Source organism: Diorhabda carinulata, chromosome X, assembly GCF_026250575.1.
Source record: "Diorhabda carinulata isolate Delta chromosome X, icDioCari1.1, whole genome shotgun sequence".
Taxonomy (NCBI): Eukaryota; Metazoa; Arthropoda; class Insecta; order Coleoptera; family Chrysomelidae; genus Diorhabda; species Diorhabda carinulata.
This window is the reverse complement of record NC_079472.1, coordinates 22,084,435-22,112,114: the sequence shown is the minus strand read 5'-3', so window position 1 is coordinate 22,112,114 and position 27,680 is coordinate 22,084,435. Positions and strand designations below refer to the sequence as shown.

Here is a 27,680-nt window from a genome sequence, read left to right as displayed (position 1 = left end):
AGCCTACAAAATGTGTGTTGAAATTAAATTAAAATGCGTCTCTTGAATCTTTCTCACCTAGTAGATTTATCTTCAAGACGTAGATAAATTCTCAAGAAAATGAATCGCTCGAGGCTCATGCATGTGAATTCAACTCGATATTGTAAAATTAAACATATGTCGTGCTTTTAGATGATTATTTTTTTCTTCAGCAGACATATTAAGGACAAAAAGAATAACCGACAATTATTTATCGATAATATTCGTTTGAACTATGTATTTTTGGACGTGTTATCGATTCTCTGGTTAGTGAAACATAATTTCAGTGAAAAATATCATTTGATATGAAATTTGAAAAGAAGTCTATATTTGTGTAATTTTTAAAAGCCACTCTTAGGTTTTGATACAATGAGAATAATATTTAGGTGAGCGGTTATTTTTGACAGTGGTATTTTGATAGAATATTCATGTACATTTTTTTCTTTCAATTTCTTTGATTAAGAAAGTAGACATAACGATTTTTAGGAATCGAATCACATAAAATGGACAATAGTATATTTTCATAACATAAATAAAAACTATCATTGAAGTCCTAAATACAACAATTTACTCATGAGGAAGTTAGCTGAAAAAAATCACGTGTCGAGACTTTTCTGAATCAATTTCTTCTCATTCATGGATATTTTTTGCGATTGATCTTATCAGTCAGCATTTTTGATTCATAAAAAAAATCCGGAGGAAATTCTATTTTCAAATTTTTGGGGAAAAAATACACTTTGCTAGAATTTTACTCCAACCGCTATTGATTTGATTCTTCTTCAATCACTTTTTGCAAGAAACCCACTTCTTGGCTAGAGTATAATTAGGAACTTGGTGGACGGACGGTAGGTACAACTAGTACATTTTATGATTTTATCTGAGAAGTTGCTAATGAAATGTTATAACTAAATTTTGAAAACTGTTGGCTTATCCTGTCTGCTCTCGGGACAGTTATATGACTCTAATTATTTTCTTCACAAAATGTGTGAACACATAATATTAAAATTATTATTTGTAATATAAATCACTATCTTACTCAGTCTCTCTCTCTCTCTCTGCAATATAAGTACGTTAATTCCTAGTTTTTTTCAACGGCTTTTGATGGTGATTATTTATTTTTGGTTTAGTGAATAACTTAGATTCATCTAGATTCGAAAAATGTAAGTTTTGGGATCTAAATTGAAAACATTGAAGGAATTATTCCACTTCTATTAAAACCTAATAATCGATCAGTAATTAATTCTTTCCGATTTTGTTGTCACTGTTATTTTGTTTTTTTATGGTTTCATTCGTAAAAATATCAGAAACTCTACGAAATAAACCATTCTGTGAAATGGATTAGGTAGTCATTTGTTAGCTAGGGATAATTCTTAATAAATTGACTAATCCAAATTGTCTTGATTTCCACTTAATCTCATTAGATTTCAAGACATGGCTTATGCTCGATTCCTGTTACGTAATAAAACTTCTTGTGGATGTTTATCTATCTATTATTACTAGTACATGACACAGAAGACAAAAAATTGTATTGATTTTATTGAAAGCTATAATTTCAAATTGATTTTCGAAGAAGTCTAAAATCTAATACCACTGGGCAGCAATGTGGATCAATTATTATTATTTTTCAAATTTGCTTATCTATAATTTCTGTTATATCTATACCTACACATAACGTGCAAAAAGTCTTCTAAAAAGTTGTATTCTTCATTATTTTTTGTGATGAAAATATGACGTTTTTACCAAACTGATTTCACAGATTACTCTCAAAATTGAGAACATTCAATTTGTCCTCGTTGCGAATGCAATTTTATCGTATTAAATGACGTTTATACCATATCTGGTTTAATCATAATCTTGTGATAAACATGGAGTATATACAAAGTGTTTAAAAAAAGGTGATCCCGTCTCTAGGATAGATAGAAAAATGAGAATATTTGGGGCAAACGCAGTAAAAAAATTTGTAACGCCATTCGTATTTAAGAAAAGGGCGTTAAAAAAAATTATTTACATTTTATTCGATTTTGCCGTAACTATTAGCAACTACATACATAATACTTGATACGAACCGTCTAACTAGCGCCCTCTATGAGATTCAGATATAAAATCAAATTCATTGGACGTATTAGCTATCGTATAAAATTTCAATATAGTTTTGGAAGCTACTATTTTACACAGAAAATTTTGCAAAGCTTCAAAAGGCACATGGAGATTTGTTTGGTCAAGAGACCAGATATTTCGGTTGTTTAAGCCATTTTTAGAATGACGAGAGTGGATGAATGATTAACGGAAGTTCTTCAACTGCAAAACCGTTGAAATTTTCGATGGAATCTAAGAAACTGTCTATTTCGATAGTCAGTTGACGATCAGATAGATCGGGGAATAGTTGAATTTGGGTCACACGACTGTCTATCGGATTATCACACAAATTTTTGATCAATAAAAACATGGTACTTGCTGGCCTGACTGTTTACCTTTGAATTGAGAACTCATATAAGGAGATGTCATTTGAGGACATAAGAAAACAATTCTATGTATGTAACCGACTAGCTGATGGCTATTTCAGAATGAAAATTCCAGCAAAGCTACGAGGAGTAGAAGAATCATTTCCAAGACTGCGGTGCTTGAAAAGAGCATTAAAATCTTTAGCTGTAAGTCTACTGGAGTTGAAGTGACTATATCAATGGATTAAGTTGGATTTTTAGATTCAGAAATGCTTTTACTTATTAGTTCATTTAAAAATGCTTCATTTTTTTAAATCAGATAAAGTTGCACTTTCAAACAATCTGTTAAAGCTGTCTCAGTGACTACCGTAATATTTATCGCTTATAGTTTTCGAGCTGTTTCATGTACAAACTTAAAAATAATGACAAAAATCCACATAAAGTAATATTTCAAATAAAATGTTAGTCGAAAGTATATCACAGCAAATAAAATCACATCACGTTTATATTGTAGTTAACAAAAAACAAACAGACACACAAAGATAGAGTGAAGGCCTTAAAGTGTTCATACTTTCTGGAAGAGAGATGGAGCGATGACCAGGCGATCCGTGTCTCGACCTTGATCCAAAACCTGTCAAACTTTTCATCCCCGCAAAAAGTCTTCTTCTCATCGAAGTCGACTCTGCTATTGGTGCACTATTTGGCGTCGACGGGCCTTGCTTGTAGTCTGCATTCAGATGTCAATTTTAGTCTATTTTTATTTAATCATTAGCGAATTCTAAAGCTTTTTTATGGATTAGTATTAAGAAAAGATATTTTGTAAAAGTTCAACGGATAGTATACCTCATATTTCAAAATGTGTAAAGCGGTGGACAGAATGAACGTGAACATAACGCGCTGTAGACGTTCATAAATGTCAAAAATACACCCCAAATTTGAGGCCGCACAAAATGGACGCGGACATGACACTGGTTCGCTAGTAAACATAACCTTAAAGTGCATGTATGTAAAGGTGACAAACAAAGATTTTTAAACGGTCATGGATAATTTTGAATTATTCATAATGTATTATATATATACTTTACTGTATGAAATATATGAAAAACATATACAAAATGTCATTTGGCACGGCCTTGGTGAGAGAGACCCCCCAATTTGAATAGAAATACTTTACTACAACATATTTTAAAATGACGAAATAGATCCAGATGAATTTTTTAAACATAGAGGAATGAATCGTGGTTTATATGGTCAAGTTTTGAACTTATTGCGCAGAGACTCAACAAAACATTCGATGAAAAAAGCTGATTGTCGATTAAATCACCAGTTTTGTCATAGAATGTTCAAATGGGATAATTATTTTCTATATTCTATCAAATTTTAGTTATCTTGTATCCAGCCAAGTGTTATATAAACACTCAGATAAGTCATTTTTCACCGTATCTGAAACTACAAACTATACAAACTACTCTAGAAAAGTGAGGATATGTTTTTGACGTTCCGCGACGATCAGCGCATAAAAAGAAGAAAGTTAGTTAACTTAGACGTCAAGAGCGCGTACAAGCGCTATCATTGTGTACGTTATCACACGTTTAGTTTTTCAACAAGTTCTACTATTTTTGACATTAATGAACGTCTGGAGCGCGTTATGCTCGCGATGTTTCTGTTTACCGCTTAATGTGATGTTAACGCCCTATAATATTTATATTGAACTTATAAATGATAAAAATATTTTGTTTTTCCGCCATAATTCATCAGATAGCGCTGGAAATCAAAATGATAACTAGAGGAAGCTTTTAGAATTTTATAGTGTGAAAATAGGGATTATGTTGTTACAGAATAACGTGCGATCGGCGTTCGGTTGTTATACATCGAGTTATAATAACATCTGTAGATCGTACTAGTTTGAAGTCCTTTGTTAAAGATATATCACTGGAAGACTAAGAGTTGAATGATTCACCGTAGCCCAAAGAAATTCGTAGACAATGACAATCAAGAACCGGTAATTGCTGCAACGACTACTTAGAGAGTTTTACAGAGACGCTTTCAATAGGTTCTAAAGCTTAGAAGCCATGGTCGTCACCGAAAATCTTTATGATCATATTATTTCCAAGGAAATCTCTACGTGATAGTACAACTAAGACAAGAACCTAAATTGAATTTTGTGAAAATTTTACAGAAAGTTTATTGGTTATTTTCAATTTAACCAACTATAGCTTGTTATTTTGATGATATATAGATATAACTATTCACTCAGTTGAAAGGAGATGAACTAGGAAGTATTCTAGTGAAGGTACATTGAATTGGTCGTAAGAGGATTAACAGACAAGGATCAGTTTTCATTATCTATTATCTAATCTGACGCCGTGCGATTTCAATCTTTAGGGATTTATGAAACAAGATTAGAACAATTGTTATTTATAGTTACGTTAGTTGGCGATCAGTGGCCTGTTAGTAGGCCCCTAATCGAAACTACCAATGTCCGATATCATTTGAAAAACTGATCGTCACTAGACCAACTGTGTTTCTTCGCACACAGTCTCTTTTTCTTTCTGTCAGTTACCAGTCGGTTTCCATGCGTGTTCAAGTGGAATAATTGATTGGGAGAATAAATCAATGATATTTAATCAAGTCAAATCACTGATCAACATTGGAGGAACATTCACATATTGTCTTTCATTTTTTAGTCTTTCATTTGACTCTGTTTTTGGTGTATTATTTATAACTTTAATTTTAAGCAAATAAATAATATAAAGCGTTGAAACACCACTTTTTATTTTTAGAGAACCGATGCTTGTAGCAATATTTAAGATTATGTTTAAGAATAAGAAGACGTACAAAAATTCGTTCGATGAACATTTATAAATCGATTACAAGCAAAATAACTAGACAGTATCACTCGTTTAATAGTTATAAGCAAGTAAGAAACTCGCAGCTAGTTTTTAGTTTTTAATTTTGATAACTAGCGACTGAATTTTTCAGGTTTTCAATATTTTGAATATCTCGTATATTCAATACAATATTTCAGATAAATTTCGAGGGTGAATGTAGCAACTATGTTTTTTACTGTCATTAACATAACTATTTCCATTTCCAAAAGGCAAAATAGTTCATTAAATATTGATTAATTAAAATATATCAGGGTTTAATTGATCAATTTTAAATTCTATTGTAAATTTATTGAAATATAAATTGATATATGCCAAATAATTTCAACTACAAAACATTAGAATGCATAAAGAATTACTATTCGATAATAGTCGTAAACAGAATGTATTCGTTTACTTTATATTTTCGTAGATACTCGTATAATATACAATATTGAAAAAAATATCAAATCTTCATGTAAATGCTCTAACAAATTTCTTACCAGAGTTTTCTACACACTATAATTTATTGAACTGGAAAGTTTTGACAAAATTTGAACAAATTGTTGAGACTTCTTACCACAATTTCACAACAAACTTCCTGAGAATTTTAAAAAGTAAAAATAAAGATAAAAACTGTATCTGAATGATCTATTGTGTAGCGATAATACGATATTTTTTAATGGTAATTCCACAAAAAAGTTAAACAGTTTGTTATTTCTCTTTTGTAAAGCCATGTTCCATTTGATAGGCTACTTTGTCGCTCCATTTTATCGAAAATATCTACCAAATAAAACCCCAAGTTTATTGTGTGCAGGACAACCGTTCTGCTAAAACGAAATCTTTCTCTTCAAATTTTTTTCTTTCCCTTCCTATTTTTTCACAAAACAGAATCAATTATCTTATATCGATTCCAAAAAGTATTTGTACGGTACGGTAACAATTTTGACCCAGAATAATTTGAGCGGCTCTATTGCTCACGAGTAATAATTTAGCTCTCTTTATTAAGGATTTTTGTCAAATTTCATGTATCGGCTCTTAGGTGGTAGATCGCAGATGTAGTTTTCCCTCATTTTAATGAATTAAAGCTCATGAAAGTTACAAAAAATCATACATGAAAAAACAAAACTCTTTGATAGAGGTCTGGGATCAAATTTTTATACGGATTATTCGTCTCAACTGTCTCAAACGTCTTGGGCCGTACTCTTTACCCTTACTTTAAAAAAGTCCTATAGATAAAATTCATGGAGGTTGAAGCAGGATTTCTAGACATGTAGCAGACATTGTTTAGAGATCATCCTACAATGGTTCTTCCACGACTTCCATCAAAACATTTGTAGTGAGTGAGGTAGCGTCTTCTTGTTGAAACATCTTATTAAATCTACCAAAATCATACTGTCGTGGTCTTCAGAAATTCTTCAGCATAGGGGTGCTTATTGCAGCATGTACTTTTGAGAAAGTGAGTGATTTTTGATGTTCTTGTTGTGTGCCCCTTCAGTAATAACAGTTTTGCTTATTTAGGTACAAATCTGTTTAGATAAAACTCCACCTCGTTGATGGCTGAGATGTATCTGAAAAATGAAGTGAATAATCCCCAATTTTTAAGATATGTATCAATTGAGTTTCATAAAGGCAAGTCAGATGGTATTTTGGGCGAATTTAAGGCAACTGCATATTTTCTCATTGAACGCTGACAATCATGCGTGACTAAACCAAGTTTTTTTACAGTCCTCTTATGACCTATAGATCTCATATTCATGGTGGTGTTCCTTCGTTCAAGTGTGTCAACCGAATATCTTGTCGAAGGTGTCTCATAAACTTCGTTGAAACCGGCATCAATATGGACGATGAGTTTCGAGGTATGCAATTTCATTTACCCTTCGTACTACGCGTGAAAGTTGAGGAATAATTGATGAAAATGCTGGAATAATTCCATTAATATCGAAATTTATAGTAAATGTCCCTCAAAATACCAGTACTGTCTCGTCTGTTTTGTACATTTTTTGAAATTATATCTGGTTATGGTGTAAATAAAAATTGACAGTGATAGATTGGATTTGAGCTGATTGAAGTCTTTTCATTGTAAAATTCTTTTTTCAATACTGTATATAGGAATATGGAAGATATAATTTTTCATCGAAATGAAATTTCAGATATTAATTTAGATAATTAATTGGAATTTCTAAACGAATAAATACGAATTTGTATTTGCAAAAAATCTAGTGGTTATTATTTCACTGCATTTAATTAGGTAACTAGTGATGCTGCATTTCGATACCGAATATTTTTCATTTGATTCATTCTTGGGAGAGAGTTCTTGATAGAAAACAGACATACAATACGTGAAAATAATACTCAATTCTATAGATATTAGTCACATAACAAGACTTAGTTAGTTAGTTTAACAAGTGAGTAGATTTAACACAACATGAAGTTATCAACGAAAATGGAATGATAGCATCAAGCATATGTTATATTTGTCTACTTACCTGTAATTATATGCAATTAAAATATGGCTTTTTGGGATAGTTTCTAGTATAATTGAATAAAATTATATTTAACATTGTAATTTTTTGCGATTGAGCTTTTTGATTATTCGTAGTAATGCACATTTATCGTAAATTTGTTGTTAATGGAAAAAAAATTTCAAAACAAATATTTTTTCAATTTAACTATTTTTCCAAAAATCATCTATAAATGATTTCTATAACTCAAGAGTTGGCAATATAGAAAGCTCTGTGATCGTGGAATTATAAATTTTTGAAAGCAAGGACTAATACACGCATTAAAGGTATTTCACTAAAAAATGATAATCCTGCATTATAAATAGAAGAAGATCACTAATTTGAATGCAAAAAGTACTACAGTCGATGAAAAGATGATTGAAGTACTATGGTTCTAAATACACTTATTTTCAATTGAAATTTGTACAAATGTAGTACGAAATTAATCCATTTGCTCAAAACATCAAGTTCATTAAGCATAGACAAGTGGTAGGCTGTTATAAATAAATATATTTTTATTTAATAAATAATATATTTTCGCTACTAAATACAGATATATATCAAATAAACAGAATCTAGAAAATTCTGATTATTCTCACTTTATATGAAGGCCAATAAAACCCATAAAGCCGTATCATGAAATTATATGATGTTGCGTCTGAATTTTCAATTTCGTAAACTAAATGTTTCAAGGAAAAGTGGAACGTCTTAGTAAAAGAAAATCAAGTTCTCGACAAAATGTTTTATTCTAAAGTTGATGGTACTCTATAACTAACGTTATTTTAAAACTGGGAAGCTTGTGTTGTTTTCTATAACCCGGAAAATGGTTTAAAGGATGAACTTGAAATAAGCGGATTTACTCTTAGAATTATCCCTCAACATATGCAGCAAAAATTGGAGAAATACTTGAGCTCATTAATGAGTATGATATCCATATTAGCAGCCATATTATTCAAGTGGAAAAAAATGAGATTAAAACGAAAATGTACCTATGATGTGGTGCTGTTCACAATAAAATTATGGGCCACAAATATTTTGACTATATATCAGCACGGAAACTAGGATGTAGATGAGAAAAAACAGTTACTGGAATAATAATGATACAGGGTCTAAGAAAAGCAAATATACTCCTGGGAGGAGTCTTGTCCTGAAGGCACTACGCTTAGAAGACGATATAACGTTCAGATTCTACTACGTAGTCAACGAAATCTCTATCTACAATATTTTGAAATACGAGAATTCCAGAGATGCAAAAAATAGAAAATAGAAATCTATGGTAACTAGAGCTATCCCATATTGTCAAATCTCTGAAAGGAGTAGGATAAATATATTTTCAACCAAATGTAGCTTAGTTTTTGAAACATTTGTTTTTTCTTGAAGAATTGGAAGAAATGGTTTGGTAACGAAATAGACAGTTAGCTCCCAAACAAAGTCTTAGAAATAAATTCATTCTTCCACCATCATATGATATTAAATTCGAATGACTTAACATGTATACTGTGCTTTTCAGATAAAAGTATCCACCTTTAATAACTTTTGTAATACTGGTATTTAGAAAAAATCCAAAAACACGTAAATTTATGTTGGAAGGGGTAAGCATTATGGCTTATTTAAACTTACTGGAAAAGCCACCCCCTCACCCCTAGCAGCATCCCCTTTATTTTTTAAAATTACTTTTCATATTTTTTATGTAAAATTTGGATACTCCTCTTTGAGCTGATTTCAAAAATGTATAATACTTGTAGGTTAAAGTGGTTAGTTTATGAGATAAACAATTTTTCTTTTAAGAGCACAAATTTTACTTATTATTTACTTTCACCTTATTTGCCTGTACTAAAATGGGTTGTACAACAGTTCAAACTCTTTAATCTTTTTAACTGTGCTATTTATTATGAAGTTACAATAAGTATTCCAAATGAGTACCATTCACTTCCATACAATGGTATAATCTATTTTGAAATGCCTCTCTGACATTGCTTAATACGGCTGGATTTAATTGTCGACATTCATTTTCTATCCTCTCTCGTAAATCATCCAGAGATTCTGGTTGGGTAGCATAAACTTTTGTTTTTAAATACCCCCATAAAAAGAAGTCTAGGGGTGTTAAAACCGGTGACCTAGGTGGCCACTCCATCATCTGCCCCCTTCTACCTATCCAACGAGCGGGGAATGTTTCGTTTAAAAATTGTCGGACAGGCATAGCATAGTGTGGGGGAGCTCCGTCTTGTTGAAATACCAGTAAATCTTCGGAAAGGTTATCATCATTTTCTATTATTGTTGTAATACGTGGGTCAACCCCTTCCCTGAGTAATTCAAGATATGATTCACCATTTAAATTTCCGTTGATGAAGAAAGGTCCGACAATGTGGTCACCTAGGATACCACACCAAACGTTTAACTTTTGGGGATGTTGTGTATGGAATTCACGCATAATATGTGGATCACTTTCAGCCCAATATCTACAATTATGCCTACTTACTAAGCCATTTAATGACCATGAGCATTCATCAGAAAAGCAAATATTGTTTAACAATTGTGGATTGTTATTGATAATTTGCGTCATTGATTAGCAAAACTCTAGACGACGATCAAAATCATCTTCATTCAACTCGTGCACCAACTTAACTTTGTATGGGTGGTACTTGAATTTATGTAGAACTCGGAAAACTGTAGAAGATGAAACACCGATCGCTCTACTTATTGTTGACAACGATTGGGGTTGTTGAGCTTCTAAGCTGACTTGCCCTAAAATTGCCACTTGGATTGCTTCGTTATTTACGAGTCCCTCTTGCTTATGCACTTTATTGCAAATAGATCCTGTTGTGGTAAATTTCTCCATCAGTTGAATTATATACTTTTGAGTTGCATGTCTTCCGTCATGTAATTCGTTAAATATTCTAGCAGCAGCTCTTGCACAATTATTATTTTGGTAGTATAAACCTACAATTTCAATTCTTTCTTGCAAAGAGTAAACCATTTCAGAGAAACAAAATAAATAATGTATCAAATTACACTATCAATAGTGACTACAAATTCTAGTTGACAATGTCAAACTTTAATAAAAAGTAGAGTTTTTTGTTGTTTGGATTTTTTAAGTAGAATAAATAACACAGTTAAAAAGATTAAAGAGTTTGAACTGTTGTACAACCCATTTTAGTACAGGCAAATAAGGTGAAAGTAAATAATAAGTAAAATTTGTGCTCTTAAAAGAAAAATTGTTTATCTCATAAACTAACCACTTTAACCTACAAGTATTATACATTTTTGAAATCAGCTCAAAGAGGAGTATCCAAATTTTACATAAAAAATATTAAAAGTAATTTTAAAAAATAAAGGGGATGCTGCTAGGGGTGAGGGGGTGGCTTTTCCAGTAAGTTTAAATAAGCCATAATGCTTGCCCCTTCCAACATAAATTTACGTGTTTTTGGATTTTTTCTAAATACCAGTATTACAAAAGTTATTAAAGGTGGATACTTTTATCTGAAAAGCACTGTATATGTATGTATGTGGATATTTGGGGTATCTTAAACACTGTGACCCAAAGGATCTATTGTGTCTACCTTTCTTGCTGCGATACTGGAGAGCTCAGTGTTCTGATCTCTGAATCCCATTCTTTTTAAAAGTCTGTAGCTGCCAGAGATCTTCTGTCTTCTATTTTATACGCTTCGAGAGAATGAGGATAGAGGTTTCGTCCTCTGTGCAACAAAATCTGCACGCCGTATTGTCTAGCATCTTTAGATGTCTATGGAGGTGGAAGTGCCCCAACAGGACTCCTGTTGATAGCTGTAGCTCATACCACAGAAGGGTTCAGGTCCCATCAAGAGTTTGTTTGCCCCAGTTTTAGCGAGCTTATCAGCTATTTTATTTCTCTAAACGAGTTTGGATTTTATGATACTAGAGACTGAAGTTCTAATTGCTGCTTGGCTATCAGGCAGGATGATGATCTCCAGTTTGTGATAGCTGCTATTTATATTGGACAAGATACATTTTTCAATTGCATGAATTTCTGATTAAAAATGCTCATGCTTTCAGAATGTTTAGTTCTGGTCCTATTTCAGGTCTAACGACTCAACATTTGTGCACACGTTTTTGTTCCTAGAGGAAATAATCAATTAGATCTTTATAATAAAAATTTATTGACTGGAGCAGAAACATAATTCTTAAGAGAACGATATGAATTCTGTGTTGATTGACCAATTTGAAGATTTTTTGTAGTCAATACTAGTCATTTCATATCATCATGCCTTCTAGTTTTTTCTTGTTGTTATTATTTTTATTGGTTATTATTGTTATTCTTTTAAAAAATATCTTAAAACTTTGTCCGAATATAAAGAAGCAGTTTATCGATTTGTTACAGTCTACCACTTGTCAAGTGAGTACTGATTTGATTCGTTTTCCATCCTATAAATAGTGATTTTCTTTATACAAAACATTTTTCTGTAGCTCTATTTGAATGGAACCTTATATAAAACGCCAGATAAAATGAACTTTTATTTTGATTATATATGTTTTAAGTAATGCATTAAGAGTTCTAGAGAAATTTTTCAACCGTCTTCTAGAAAAACAATAGTTTCGATGTAGGTAATAACAAATTTAATGTTTTTGATAATTATGAGTACTATTAGACTGAATCCTCTATGATAAATGAATCGACAAGACTCTTCGTTGGAGCTTGATAACAATATTCATGGAAATTTGTAGTTGTATGTATCACATTTTTTAATACGTACAAATATATCGAATTAATATTTTATAAATGAAGAAATATCTTACATAATTTTCAAAATATGGTGAAGGATCCTAGTGGTCGCCTCGTTCTTAAAACCGAAATTTCCTTCTCAACTGAACTACCAACATCAAACCTTCAAACTTTCCCTTTTCTGTTTTCATTAAATAGAAAGTACAATGATATTTGTTCATATTAGTGTAATATTTTATGGAAATATATTTTCGTTATTTCAATAAAATGTTATTGGCAGTTTTACCAAATAATTCTAGAAACATGTAATTTTAATCAAATCGGATGGTAAGCTCATCCTCCTTCCCCTAAATATATACTTTAAATATTGAATTTTGAATTCTATGAATTAATTTAAGATGTCCACAAGAATTTATACAACTTAAAGACACCACAAATTAAATAAATTCAAATATCTTTTCCTGCTGTTTAGCAGGACAAATATGAAAATACCTGATTATTTCTAAAGAATAGTCTAACAGAGCAGACAATTTTGCTGATTTAAAAGTTGGAAGTTAACGAAAGAACTTAACAAATTAACTCCTGAGGTCATACACAAGAATTACAAAATCGTCTCGGTTATAGTCAAGAAGTGAATGGTGGTGATTTTGAATATTTAATTCAATTGTAAAGTACACTATCAATATTATCATCTTCATTCCACGTTTTGTGATACATTATTAAAATTTTACATCTTTTATAAACTTCATATTGCTAAACAGAGGACTAAAATCTCTTTGCAACAAGTTGTTACACGATCCGCTTTCTTATTTAAATCTTTTGAGAATGTGCTTATAAATCAGAGAGGTTTCTGAAGGAGGATATTATTATCATACTGTAAATTGTCTATTTAAGAATAAAGATCGACTTGTTTTAGATTTTTTCACATAGTACATAATAACGCTAAAATTGAATTTATTCCATACCTATGGACCGCATTGTATATATTGATACCACTTATCCTTCTCACCTGCAACAATTTTACTTCCACTCGAGCTAATGCTCCTAGGATCTATTTAGACACTTGTTCTACTGATAAATGCTTTTACATGCTCTGCTGATTATTTTACCCCCGTCAACTCTAATCTCAAACTAACTTCTTTTTAAAACTCTCATACAATGAATCCAGGTCGGAAATGTCGTATTTTGTACCCTTCCTCATTTAATTTTGTGCTTTCTTGAATATGGAATAGAGGGAGAAATTAGCTGAGTCAAGATATTGGAACAAATGAATTTTAATTACTTTCCAAATTTAAACCTCACGAGTTCAAATTAAATAGCTATTTAATTTGGAAGTTATACACCGAAGGTTTCGATAAAAATTCTTTATCATAGATCAAAGGTTATAGTATTTACAGTCGCAGGGAATTAATGGTATCGAGAAGAACCTGGAATTCATTTATAAGTGCGTATGTCTACTACTAGAGGTTTTAATTGAATAATAAAATTGGGATATCCAATAAAAAACTAATTCAATTGTGGGTTAGTACAAAGTTAATTTGGATATAGTATATAGTGGATGGTTTGTTATGAAAAATGCCAGTGATTCTGATTGTACCCATTTGGTTGTAGAAAACTCTTTCATATCAGAATAAAAGCAATAATTTTGACTTATCAATAACTTAAACGCTGAATGGTGTTATAGCAATATATCTAAAATCGCATCTACCTATAAAACTGGATTATAAACTATAGTTATCGAAAAGTAACGGATTCCAAACATTTCAAATCATTTGAAACTTTAATACAGTGTTAAGAAACTTAGGAATACAATAGATGCTTTTCCTTAAATTTTGTTTGGAGGATAAAAGAACGTATTTCAAAATACTCGCTTAAAAGTAGTTTAACTATAGTGAACTTTCTTTTATCACTGATCATCCCAATAGTTCGAGTAAATTCAAAGTTATTATAGTAAATTGAGTTGTGGAAATACTGAAAAACAAGTGTGGTAAGTGGGAAATGTCGACATGTATCAACTATTTTAACTTAGTTCTTTACCTTTAAAATAGAAGAAATATTAAAAGAAGATAGTTATTGTTGATCGATTTTTCGTTTATCTATAATGATTAAAGTGAAAACTTGTATCGCTTGCTTAAGACATCTTATTACAACTTCATCACTAATTAAAGTGGAATTGTTCAGGTATTTCTAATTTCTCTCGCCTTCGTCGTCTCTACAACTTTCTAAGTTATTCCAATCGGTATGTCCATCCTTTCGACGGCTCTCTCAACGTAGCGCAAGATCGTAGATTGTTTTTGTTGGGATAGAATTTGAGTAATGAATTTTACATAACTGCTCCCAACAAAAACGTATGTATATAAAAAAGCAAGAGGAGCTATCGTATTAAAAGTCTTCAATTTTATAACAAACTCTTCATTAAATCGCTCTAACTGAAATATTTTCTTGAACAGAATGATTAAAAGATTCTCAATTCAAATTTGTTGCTTCCAGTCTTCGAAAATTGCTTTCAGTTCTTTCTGTATTTTACAAGGATTCAAATTAACGTTAAAGAATCCATTTTAACATTTCCAACGAGAAATAAATTAATAACATTGACACTTAATCTAGTCCAGTCACTTTCAGTTATAACTCCAAAACAGATTGGATTATATAAAATCAACATTGAATACGAACTTGAAGTAAGATTTCAAAGTTACTGAAACTGAATTTTTCTCTAGAACAAATTTGGATAAGTTTGAAGGAAAAAGTTGAGCGGTGGATTTCTGACAAATAGCTTGATTTTGAATTGTTTGATTTTGTGAATATGTTTGAATAGTTGTTAACTAACGTTGATAAAATTTACGCTTACACATATATTCACTGCTTTTAAAAACTTACAAGTTCATATCAAATATGTATGTATCACTTTAACAAACTTAGTTTAGTATGATCACTTTCTAAAAAGAATAGATTGTTTTTATATTCAAAAGTTTTTGTCATTCACCACAACAATTCCAAATATCTTATTTCTATACCCCGCTTTCATCTAGGGCTCAGGTATTGCAATCAAAATCTTATAACTTCGTATTTTCTTTTATTAAGCCAATTTATCCAGCTTCCGAGGGTGCAAATACGACCTTTTTGACCTTTTTGGAATACGAGGAAGGATATGACAGAAGGGAAAGTGAAAAAATAAAAACTGAAATATCATGCAGTCTTATAAATTTATTTCCGGTGTTTTGTCAGTTAGTGGAATATAATAGAGAAGGTATTGGAATAGATAATTCATTTCAAGTTGTTTCGTAAAGAAAATTAGCTTAAAGCAATTTTTTTCTAACAGTTTCACTACATAATTAACATCTTTAAATCTAACTTCAACTAATGTAATGGAATTGTCTTCACTCGAAATTAAATTTTTCTTTTCAAGCACCAAATGTGCTTAAAAAGAAAAATTTTGACATTCAGAAATCAAGATGGAGCAGATGAATGCCATACCGAAAGAAGCGTTCCAGAAATGCTTAAAGTTATAGATTTAACATTGGGATAAGTACTGAACAAAAGATAGTTACCTTGAAGATTAATTAGAATTTCTTGTTACTTGTTTATTTGGTTCTCAATAAAAGAATTGGCCTTACTTTCAATTGATACGAATTTATTATAGAAAAATGTATGCAAATCATTTTTTAAATTAATTGATCATAAAATATGGAATATGTGTTATTTTAGAAACTGAGTATTAACACAATGGTTGCTTTTTATATTTATACAATCGAACAAAAGTGGCGTTGATGAGTTGTATTTGTCGCACTACCGTATTTGTGATTATTGACTTTTGTTATTGCGACCTGTAACAATTTAAAAATTTATTGAGCAAGCTGTTAATAGTGAACGTTTAAAAGTAGCAAGTTTTGCAAAAAGGGAATTCACCCGTGAGGATGATTGGATGATTTTTTATTATTTTAAGCTCGGCTACAATGCATAGAATCGCTACTATTTAAAATTAATTTGAAGAATGGTCGTGTGTCCGTTAGTGTTTAATATCGAGAAGGTTGACCAAAATGGCTGTCATTCAGGATGTCATAGCTTGCAAAATAATAGTTTTTGCATGAACATTTAGATGTGAGAAATATATGTTCCAGATAGACTTCGCATGCCAGTTCCCGTGAAGCATATCAAACAACTGAATATTTGAGAAAGAGAAAACTTAAATATTCGTATTAACTCGATTTATCTCCTCATAACTTTTTCTTGTTTCCCACTGTTAAATAAAAGATGCATGGGCAGCTATTTTCATTACCTCAAGAAACTGTTGAAGACATTCAAATACATGTTCAGAACTGGTTTGAACGTGTGCAAAAATGTATAGAGTGCGAGTTTGCTTCATTTTTAATTCTAAAATTCAAACTTCATATAGACAGACAAAAAACTATTTATGAGCTTCTCTTTAACTGAAATCAAGATGAAATAGTTTGACATTAGATGATGTGGAAGTATAAACCATTATCATCAATTTTTTTTGGTGAATTCACTAAGATAAAACCATGAAGCTATCTTGTTTAAAATAACGTTTATTCTCGAAGGTTTATATGTTTAAAGTTTCCTCACATAAATTTATGTACTATGAATTGATGTGTGTACGTTATATATCACACCAAAAACATTCCAATAACACTATAGACCACTATACCAACACTAACAAGTACACACACACCAAGAGCTCCATAAACTTCGTTTTAGGTACCAAATACACCTATTCCAGCCCCCGTCAGTCAATTCCTAAAACTATGTGAAGATAAGAGTTTTATTCAAATCTTGGAAACTGACGTATGTTACTGAGTTAGACCTACTTTTGTCTTGTCACTTTCATTTTGTCTTTGCTATTACATTACATAATGCACACTGTAGTCTGTTTTTACTACTACTTTAGCTCAATAGATTCAAATCTTTTAAGTCTTCTCATTATAGCTAGGTTGCTGTTTCTTACATACCTAGGTACGTCAATAATACCCTTGGGTTTTTTAGGGATATTTATAGCTTGAGCTTGTACACCCCCAAAATTATAAGCCACATAGTCTTTAAAAACTGTTTGTGTAACTACTAACTCACAACCTCGCAGTTTCTACCTTATATCCAATATATTCTTCTATCTTTGTAATTAAGTTTTTCCCTTGTCATCTAAATAAGTTCTTTCTATTGTAGCTTCTCGTTTATTTCTTATAAAATTAATTTCATATCAAGTCTAATGTGTCAGATTTTTGTTCAAGCATTGATTTGGTACATATATGCCGCCTACAAATAAGGGTGCTGTAGTTCAATCTATTGCTGGTATATGAAACGCCATACAACAGCGGTCCCACAACCCTGCTTCGGCCTTTAGGTAGTACTAAAGACACAAAAAGAAGAAGAGCACAGAACAAGGAAGACGAAAGTTGGAAATCTCATTCGACAAAAATAGTAAATTTTCTTCACGAATTTGCGTGACGACAGTTAGTACTATGTGTCGCAAATAGTTTGTTGAGGAATCAACAACTGCAGCTTGCGTCGTGTGTGACAAAAATTTTTGCGTAAGAAATGTACGTCTATATTTGACATAAATCATGGGCGTTGCAAAAAATTTTAGCGAATGCTAAGCAACAAAGAATTTATGTGAGATGTGGATCCGGCTTTATGGTGGGTCTACACGATACGACTTCCATAAAATTCTATAGAATTTACTCTGTGCAAACTAGACAGTACAGACGAATATCGGTGCGATCCAAAAGTCGAAATATGCATGTAAGTCTGCGTATTTATCGTAGCTAAGAAATTTAAATTGTATTTTCGAACAAAAAGTAATGAAAAGTCTGTATAAACATTCTATCCAAATGTTCGGGTAAAATTTTCTACTCCGATTTCTTAGTCTATACAGATATCCGTACGAACAAAAGTTTGTATCGTGTGGAGTCACTATTATACGTAAATTTTTTTTAATAATGTTGGATATTAGCAGAAAGTTGTATTGTTCAGGCTTATGCTCGAGTTTGTGTGTGAGAGCTCATCAATTATTTGAACTACGACAAGAAATACAGCTGGACATGAATATATTCTTTTCTTCTATTGCTTTTTCTTTTTCTTCCCATTCTCCTTCAATGATAGGAAATCTTTTTAGACATATTTTTTTAAAAATGGATTTTACTGTTAATGCAGATATTAGTGTGTACGATGTGTACCTGTTTACATGATTTTTAGGTTTCACGAATCATTATGATCCTTGTCACCTACATCTAGATACTTTTTCTTATTTTGTAGTTCATGTAAACTAGTTCCACTATTACTTTTTGGTAGATGTTCAAAGAATTTATCTTGTTATCAAGGCATTATTAGATGATTTTTCAAATGAATGTTTCTCCTTATTCCGTGTTCTAGTTCTTTTGATGTTAATATATTTCTATTTATCACTGAGAGAATTTCAACTATTTCAGTTCTGTCTCGAGAAATGATTCAAACGTTAGTAAATCAAGTTATCAAAAATAACAATTATGCAATTACTTGCGTACTTTCAGTAATTATATTATCTGTATTAAGACGACAAATTTGTGTATTTGGTAGTGTTTACTTGAAATTGATTTGATTGATTGATTGATTTTTCACTTTTTTCCCTTATAATAAATTTTAGTTATGATGATATTAAGCTACGTATAATGTTCTTGGTAACTATGAATTTGGGTTAACTCGAAGCAACAACAAAACCCTGTAATTTACATTCCAAAGAGGCAATCAATGATTTAATTAACGAACCGTTAACCTCATTCCAGTCAACTACAGGTCACAATGCCAATCATGAAGTTTGACGTCTTAAAAGACTGATTAACTCGAGGAAATTTGAAATTAATACACTGAGAAAACTTGAGATAGGAAAATGAACTACCGATTAGTTTGAGAGAGAGAGAGAAATGCCTTGTTGTCAAAAAATTGTTCCAATTTGTAGACAAAAGCTTATAAAAACTAAAAAAAGACATAAAAATAACTGAATGAAATAACATTTCGATATACAGAAGAAAACCACAATGGATAACAAAGTCCATAGCAAAAATTAAACCAGTATTCGGCATTCTCGAAATCGAAGATTATTATTAGAAGTTGTTTACAGAGTAGAAGGTAGTTTCCAGTAAATATGCACTCAAATTATCGCGGAATGCGGTAGAAGATGATATCGATTTGATTTCAATTGGCAAGTGATTGTGCATTTTTTACATTGTCAAATTATGAGCCCTACACTAATTCTGAACGTGGAGTAGGTAGGTAAAGGTCGTGCTCCGCGTTCCTAAGTGGATAGCCGTGCAACGTTATTTCTGATAATTGAAGAAGCGTGCTTACGAATTCGGCATTCAAAGATGAATAAGAAAGGAATTTTTAATCTTTTAAAGAAGTTCCCGCAGTGAGCCCTACTGTTTAGTCCAAGCTATTTGTAGTTTGAAGATTCGCTCAAATTGAGTCAAGATTCAGATTCAACGACGTCAATGTTGGTTTTATCCAATAAAAAAAGGTGCAATGTATTTTTGTAGTATGAAGCTTTGGTCTTAGAAACGGTGAGACAGAGAAGATTAGAATCGCACCATGATTTGAGGGTGATTAGGTTGCTCCAGGGGAAACTAGATTCGTGTCTGCAAATAGACATATTTTACCACTGATGTCTAGATAGGTGATGTCATTTATAAAGAGAAGAAGAAACAAAATAGGGCCTAGTATTGAGCCTTGTGGCACTCTACATTCTATTGGCTTGCAAGATCACATCGTTGTATCGACCGTTACAAGCTGACTTCTGTTGGTAAGGTATGACCCAAACCATGCGAGAGGTGTTCCCCTGAAACCGTAGTATTGCAATTTGTTGATGGAAATATTGTGATTAACACAATCGAAAGCTTTAGAAAAATAACAAAATGATGTTGCAGAGGATGGCTCTTTAGGCTAGAGTACACCTTATTGAGGAGGGAGAATATAGCATTTGTTATGTAAAAATCCAAATTGATGAGTCGTAAGTATTTTATATTTAAACAGAAATGATTAAAGCCTTTTTTTGACCAATCTTTCTATGATCTTAGATAACGTGGGAAGGATCCCATTGGGCAATATTTCGATGCTTGATATTTTCATTTTCTACATGCGCCATATTTAGAGAAGTGGTTTTATAATGTACTTAATGTATGAATCGGATATGCCGCTTTTTAATAACGAAAGATGTTTGTAATTGAGTCTCCTAAGTATCTACAAATATATGGTGAAAACACTTTTATGTCTATTAAATTGATTCGTATATGTATATAAAAGTGAATATCAAAACTACAGATAGAGAAATATGCATAAGTAAATGCATTGAATACAGAAAATCTGATAGTGAAAGAATTGAAATTAGAAACTGTAACACAAAACATACAAATTTGTGTGTGTCTTCTCAGAATAAAGACACAGTCGGTCAATTGTTGGAATAAAGACAATAAAAAAGGGTTCAGTAATTTATTCGATAGAAAAATTCTTTTTGTCTATTTATAAAGATGAAAAAATTATATTACTAGTACATAAACTCGTCCAAAATACATTTCCATTGAATGAATTGATCACTTATACTATACTCCACTAACGACAAACCGTTCTAAAGACACCTTTATATTTTCATGTATATCAAGGAAAGCAAATAATAAGAAGTATTTATACAATTTCTACTCAAACGTATATTCCAAAATAATTCGTTAAAATATTACAATATTTGCCTGCTTCATTTTTTAATTTGCAATTTCATTGATTTCAAATGAAGCCCTAGTGAATAAGAAATGATTGCATAATTTAGAGACATTACATTCAACAGACAAAGCGTTACATTTTAAAAATTCTGAAGAATGGCGAGGAAAAATATGCTCCAATCACAAGGCTCAGACAAGAAATGAGTCGAATAATATCAAAATCCATACACTAAAAAGAATAACGTGAATTGAAAAGATAAAAAAAGTTACGTTGAATCATATTATAATTGATCAAAATTGAGTTTTCCTAATTTTTTTGTATTAGTAAAAATTGTATAAAACTTGTGTTTCTCAACTACCTCATGGATAAACAAACCTGAACTGGTAGAGCAGGGAGCGGGGTTAATAACTGCTAAGGTTGATCCAGGAATCCTAGTTGGCTGCAGAGGCGTACCTCTGCGGTTTAAACTTTGTCCCGAGCTACCGGAACTTCCAGGATTAGAACCAGAAGCGGATTTTTCCACTGGAGCTATTATTTCTACATTGACCCGCGGTTTGCTGTTAGATATTTCGGTAGCTTGTTTAAGCACTTGATAAATTTGATCAACTTCTGTAGTTTCTATGAAAAAATTAATCAGTTTTGGTCTGTGCGATTGACGGGAATATTTTCATTCCAACGAAATATGTTTAGAAAAAAAGTTGATATGAACACTAAAAGAATAGAATTTGGTCACAAACATTGAGAGATTTCCAAGGAAAATTTATATAGATCGAACCTAGAACTTAATTTAAAAAAATTTATTGCTCTAATTTACACATGCAAACATCCTCACTTATGGGTAAGGGACATGGAAGAAAGTGTATATTTCTCGATAGTTTTTATTGTCTCCATTATTTCCACATACATCTAGAAACATTCACTAATCAATAAATAATTCCGATATCTGATAGAATTGAAGAAATTTATTTCAAGTACTGCATTGATTCCTCATCACCTTTCTATTATCCTCCAAAGGATGAATTTATATTTGATTCAGCAATTGCTTCCATGCTTGTCTTTCTTATGCAATCTTTTCGGCATGATGCAGTCTCATATTTATTGAGGGTTTTGTTTGATCTACCTATCTAGTTGGAGATCTGCCTCTTGGGCGTTTGCCTTCTTCTTTCCCTTCTATGATCAATTGTTCCATTGTTTCTGTTTTTCTAGCTATATGTCCCAGGTACTGCAGATACATGCCGTTTATTCTGGTTAGCAGCTTGTATGTGGACCAATTTCTGGTAATACGGATACGTTGGTTCGGTGTTCTGTCCATGGATACTCGTATTGAAGATAAGAGCATCAACTAGACGGAGCTTCGTTATTTTCGTTATAGATTTGTCCTTCCATATTTTATTTGGCTTGGTAGTCGCTGATCTTGTTATAGTCAGACGACGGCGTATTTCACAGTGTTTTAATTAAGAAAGAATCAATTGTTTTTACTACTTCGTAATTTGCAAAATCTGATGTTTGTGAGGAATTGTTGTCTTGTCTATTAACTATCATTATTTTCGTTTTGGATTTATTTATTTTTAAGCCATATTTTTCGCTGCATTGTTACCAACAGTCTAATTCAAATTATTGTAAAAATCCCAAGCTCAGTTATCAACGTTACAATTAAAGAAATACTGTCTTGAAGAGGTGACCCACTGCTTAGAATAACGGAAAAGTTATTAAGGGCAGGAGAATGAGGAGAAAAGGAAAATAGGAAGAATGAAGAATTGATGGCAGATTTAGTAAACTTGGGTATAGAAAGATGGAAAGACGATTTACAGGACAGGATCAAATGGAGAAGTTTACTAACCAAGATTAAACTAAAAATACAAATAAATAATCAGATGGGCAGATGCGGCCATTGCGCTGTTATATACAGGTTGTGTCTAAATTCATGCAAAAAAAATCAGGTGATTGCTTATATGACATTAAGATTGGTCTTTCCTATAACAAAATTTCTTCAGTCTACCTCTTTCCGAGACATCACCTTTATACGCTAGTGACTATAATTAAGTCACTTTTTTAAATTTCAGTAAAACTGGAAAATTATTTTCGTGCGTTTGCAAATGACTAACTATGGGTCATTTCTTAAGTATAATGCTTATTTTTTTCTCTGCAGCCATTGTTTTTGAGAAAAAGGTTTTGAAACTATGAGACTAACGAATATGTACGAAGAAGAAAAAAATACAATGGTACGAACACATTAAACGAATGGAAAAACAACAGGGTAATAATGATAACTTCAGAATGGAGACCGAACGAGAAAAAATTGCCTGGAAGACCAAAAAATAGATGGTAAGATCAAATTGTGTAAGATATACAAAGTCTGGGAGTACATGACTGGAACAAACGGATGCAGGACAGAAAGAAATAGAGAGCAATAGTCGATGCTTCAAAAATATTTGATAAGCTGTAATTGAATAGGGATGAAATTTGGGCTGATCCTCCACAAAAATACAGGATGAAAAGAGCTCAATTTGATCGGCTATAATTCTCAATAACTTGGGTTGCTTATTTTACCTCCATATATTGTAAGAGGAGTACTCAAAAAATACCCGTAGTTATTCCCTTGCGAGTATACGAAAACTACAGAATTTCAAATTTCTAGTATTACAAAAATTTTATGCAAAAAGTTCAATTTTAGTCACCTCCTTTTAAGGGTGATATCTCAGAGAGGGCTGGGCTGAGGAAATTCTGTTGTCGAAAAGACCCATCATCATTAAATAAAAGCAGTCACCCGCTGAATTTTGATGCATGAATTTAGAAACACCTTGTATATACACTTTCAAAACAAAGTGCGTTCGTATCTCTTTATGTCGGAATTCCGAACAAATATTCTTCAGAGACTTTTTTTCATTATGATCATTCTTGAAAATGTCTTGCATCAATTCTATAGTTGTACCTAGATTTTCTGTTTTGAATATATTTCCAACTTCTTCTGTATTTTTATTTCCGAATAATACTTGCCTCACCCAAAATATTTATCTATATATATATATATATATATATATATATATATATATATATATATATATATATATATTTTTTTTTTTTTCTAAAACGACGTAAAACTAACTCAAAATAAAAATCATTGCAACATATTTTGAGATACACCTGCTTGGGTAATCTTTCATAAAATGTCAGTATTTGATTTGTGCATCTATTTTGTGAATAATTATTCGAAGAATAGATAGTACTTCACGTAACTGTTGATTTGCATTCGGAAAAATTTTCCTTCTAAATTCAAAGTATTTTGGAATATTCTAGTTTATAACGTTGCATAATGATTCCTAAAATAAGTCTAATCATCAAATCATCGACGTTATCTATAATCTATTTTTTGTTAATTTGTTTCTTTTGTTTTACGAGCTATACTGGCTACATAATTTTTGATGAATAAATCTGATGGTTTTCTAAATAAAATTTCAAAGTTTTTTCTTCTTTACGGCATTCATTTTTATTGGAGGTCAGCTCAATATCTTTCCTTTTCCCTGAAGTATAACACAAAAAATTTCGGTTTATTCAGTTCCACTTTCTCATTGATTTTCGAAGAGTTTTATTGAATGTATGACAAATTCTATTTTCCATTTTCTTTGTTGGGAAAATGTGAATTTGTAGAGAGAATTGTTATAAACAGATGTTCCCGCATGAAAAATATGATTATGTGTGAGGACAGAGTCCTTTCAAATCATTTTCGTAGAATTTGGGATGAATTTTTTTCATTCTATTTGGCGTTATTCATTTGTTATTCAAAATTTTGATTTGCCCGCAATATAACTTAGATATTGAGTTCTTTCTTGGTGCTATATCAAAGGTATTAGGGATGGAAAATTCTATATTAAAATCAATAATCTCAGTTCAATTACATAATTTGAAATAGTGATGGAAAACTACCAATGAAACAGATATTCAAGAAAATCTTTTCATCATAAATATGCGATTCCAAATTTCAAAACATTCTATGATTGTCATATACTAAAGGTATGTTTGTCTTTTCATAACCAATGGATTAAACGAATTTAAATGTAGTTTTTCACGGAAAATATCTCCGATATCTTAAAAATGGTATACCGAGATAGATACGTTCAAGTAATTACAAAAAATGCAGTTGTTCGATTGAGACAAGATCCATAGAAATTGTTGCTGTATTAGAGTTGCAAGTTTCCTCAAAATATCAAGACTAGAATATTTCGATTTTCACAATAACAATGTTTTTGTTAGGAAGTAATAATGTACGTTTATTGGTCAAGACGAAATGAAAAACAATTTCATATAAACCTAATTGTATATATGAGAATGATGAATTTCGAATGAAACGAGTACAGACCTTGCGATCTGGGTACATGGTGTAATAGAAAGTCCAAAAAAGTTGTCAACGTCATTAAATAGATAGGGGTATCCATACGCCATTACAAAATCTATAAAAGAAGCGCCCATATCTCAAGGTTATGGTGATAGAATTCAACCGAAGCATATTGAAGTCAATTTTTTATCTGTTTTAAAAACTGATTTTTAATCAGAAGAGAACTAAAATTGGGACTGTTTAATAACAAAAACAAATATATTAGAACAATATACTAAATTCTCGGAATTATGAACAATGATAGGCAATTTGTGTGAGAGTTAAAAGAAATTAAAAACTCAATATGTCTACATCTACATGATATACTTTATTGGAGTGATGAAGCTGCAGAATATTATTTAGATTTAGAGAACCAGAATATGTCTGATTATAATGAAATGAAATAGACCTCAACATACCACCATGGTGAATTTGATTTCAAAAATTAATTTTAGTTTTAAATAAAATATATTGGAATTGAAGATCAATCTATCAACATCAATCCTACTCAGTTTCAATCAGATTATTGATATTTCAACTTTGCATAGTCTTCTACCTTTTTATCCTAGTTCACAAAAATTGTCGTAAAATTATGGAAGAATAGATGTGAGCTTTTGGAATCTAATAAGCATTTCAGCAACGTAACTTTTATGTTTCTTAAATGACAATGAAAAATTTATTCATCAGATTCCATAATTTCATTAAAATTATGGTCCAACGATAATTTATAGATTAATGGTTCTATCTTTTGATAGAATTTTTACATTTTGATCTGACCCAGTTATTTAACGGAGCTTCGCCAGCACATTTACAAATCTTTTTATTGTTCAAAATCATAGTGACGCACGGCAAATAATGCTGACTACTATTTCCTGTTGTAATGAATATCATTCTTTTGGTAATAGATATTCTATAAACCAAAAAATAAATAGATAAATATTTTTCTGTAGGTATCCCAAAAATGTATAGAATGATGCAATAAGCTGAATGATATGATTCAGTTTTAAAAATAAGGTATGTATGTATAAGGTAAGGGAATATGCCCATGTTGGTTATATGCCCACAAGCCGTAGTTAGGTTAGGTTAGCCGAGTGTTAACCGACTCCGTTTGTGGCAGTTTGATCCTGATGTGAATTTACAATTATTTACAATTTACATTAACATGTTTAAATTAATATTTTTTGCAGATGTCACCTTAAAACAGCAAGAATTTTTGATCATTGTGGACCGAAAAAAATCTTCAAGAAGGTTGATTCAAAAACTCCTCGAAAATATTGATTATATATGTAGAAGAACTTTAAGCGGTTATATGAGTGAAAATATAAATAGAAAGCTGCAACTTGGAAACAAAACGGTGTTAAGTCCTCAAAATGGAGCCGAATCATACGACAAGGTGATTCTTTAATGTAATGGATTCTACGAAATTGTGTTTTTAATTACTGTGAGAAGGACCATCTACCACACAACTTTGAGCACGACAAACGATTAGTTAATCGGTATTAGCTGAAGGTGTTTTTAAATCTTCATCCAGAAATCACCTTTCGGCTGGCGCAAAATCTTAATCCGGCTAGAGCTGAAAAGTTGAATAGGTAGCTTGTGAAAGATTACTTTGACACACTTAGAGAAGTCTCATTGTACCTTGATTCAATAGGTAAACTAGGAACGATATACAAGTATATATGGGAAGTATAAACTGTCTCCTAATTTTCGATGGTTCTTCATGACACTTAGTTACATCTATTGTACAGACATCTGACCCATATGACATTACACTTTTTGTCTCCCGAGTAACAATATTCACGAACTTCAGCACACGAACTGTAGCACATGAACAAAGCAGTTTTTAAAGCTTATGGATGTTACTGGGATGAGCAATCGCTTTCATACTGAATACTTCACAAAGAAAGAAGCATAACCAAACAGAGATTTGGCGACATATTTTCATTCGTTTAGGACTTAGCCGTTACAGAGATATATCCATTTAACCCCGAAGCAATTTCTTATTTCGCTTTTGCTACCACTACTTTAACAGAATTACCTATTGAAGAAAATTTTATTCGAGTTTTAGCTACAAAAAACTTT

General features: G+C 31.4%; 1 protein-coding gene across 13 annotated transcripts in view; it reads right to left on the bottom strand.

The window, feature by feature from the left end:
* The window catches only part of LOC130902399 (uncharacterized), a 215,283-nt gene that overhangs the window by 49,899 nt on the left and 137,704 nt on the right, over positions 1-27,680 (bottom strand). For 5 of the 13 annotated variants that reach the window (XM_057814505.1, XM_057814506.1, XM_057814517.1 and 2 more), the window contains one exon: positions 21,602-21,844. The exons of 3 other annotated variants lie outside the window; for them this stretch is intronic. In XM_057814505.1, the coding sequence (XP_057670488.1) occupies positions 21,602-21,844 (243 nt within the window). Of the gene's footprint in view, positions 1-3,030; positions 3,187-21,601; positions 21,845-27,680 lie in introns of all 13 variants that reach the window. 5 more of the 13 variants (XM_057814510.1, XM_057814508.1, XM_057814511.1 and 2 more) reach the window with 1 other exon arrangement.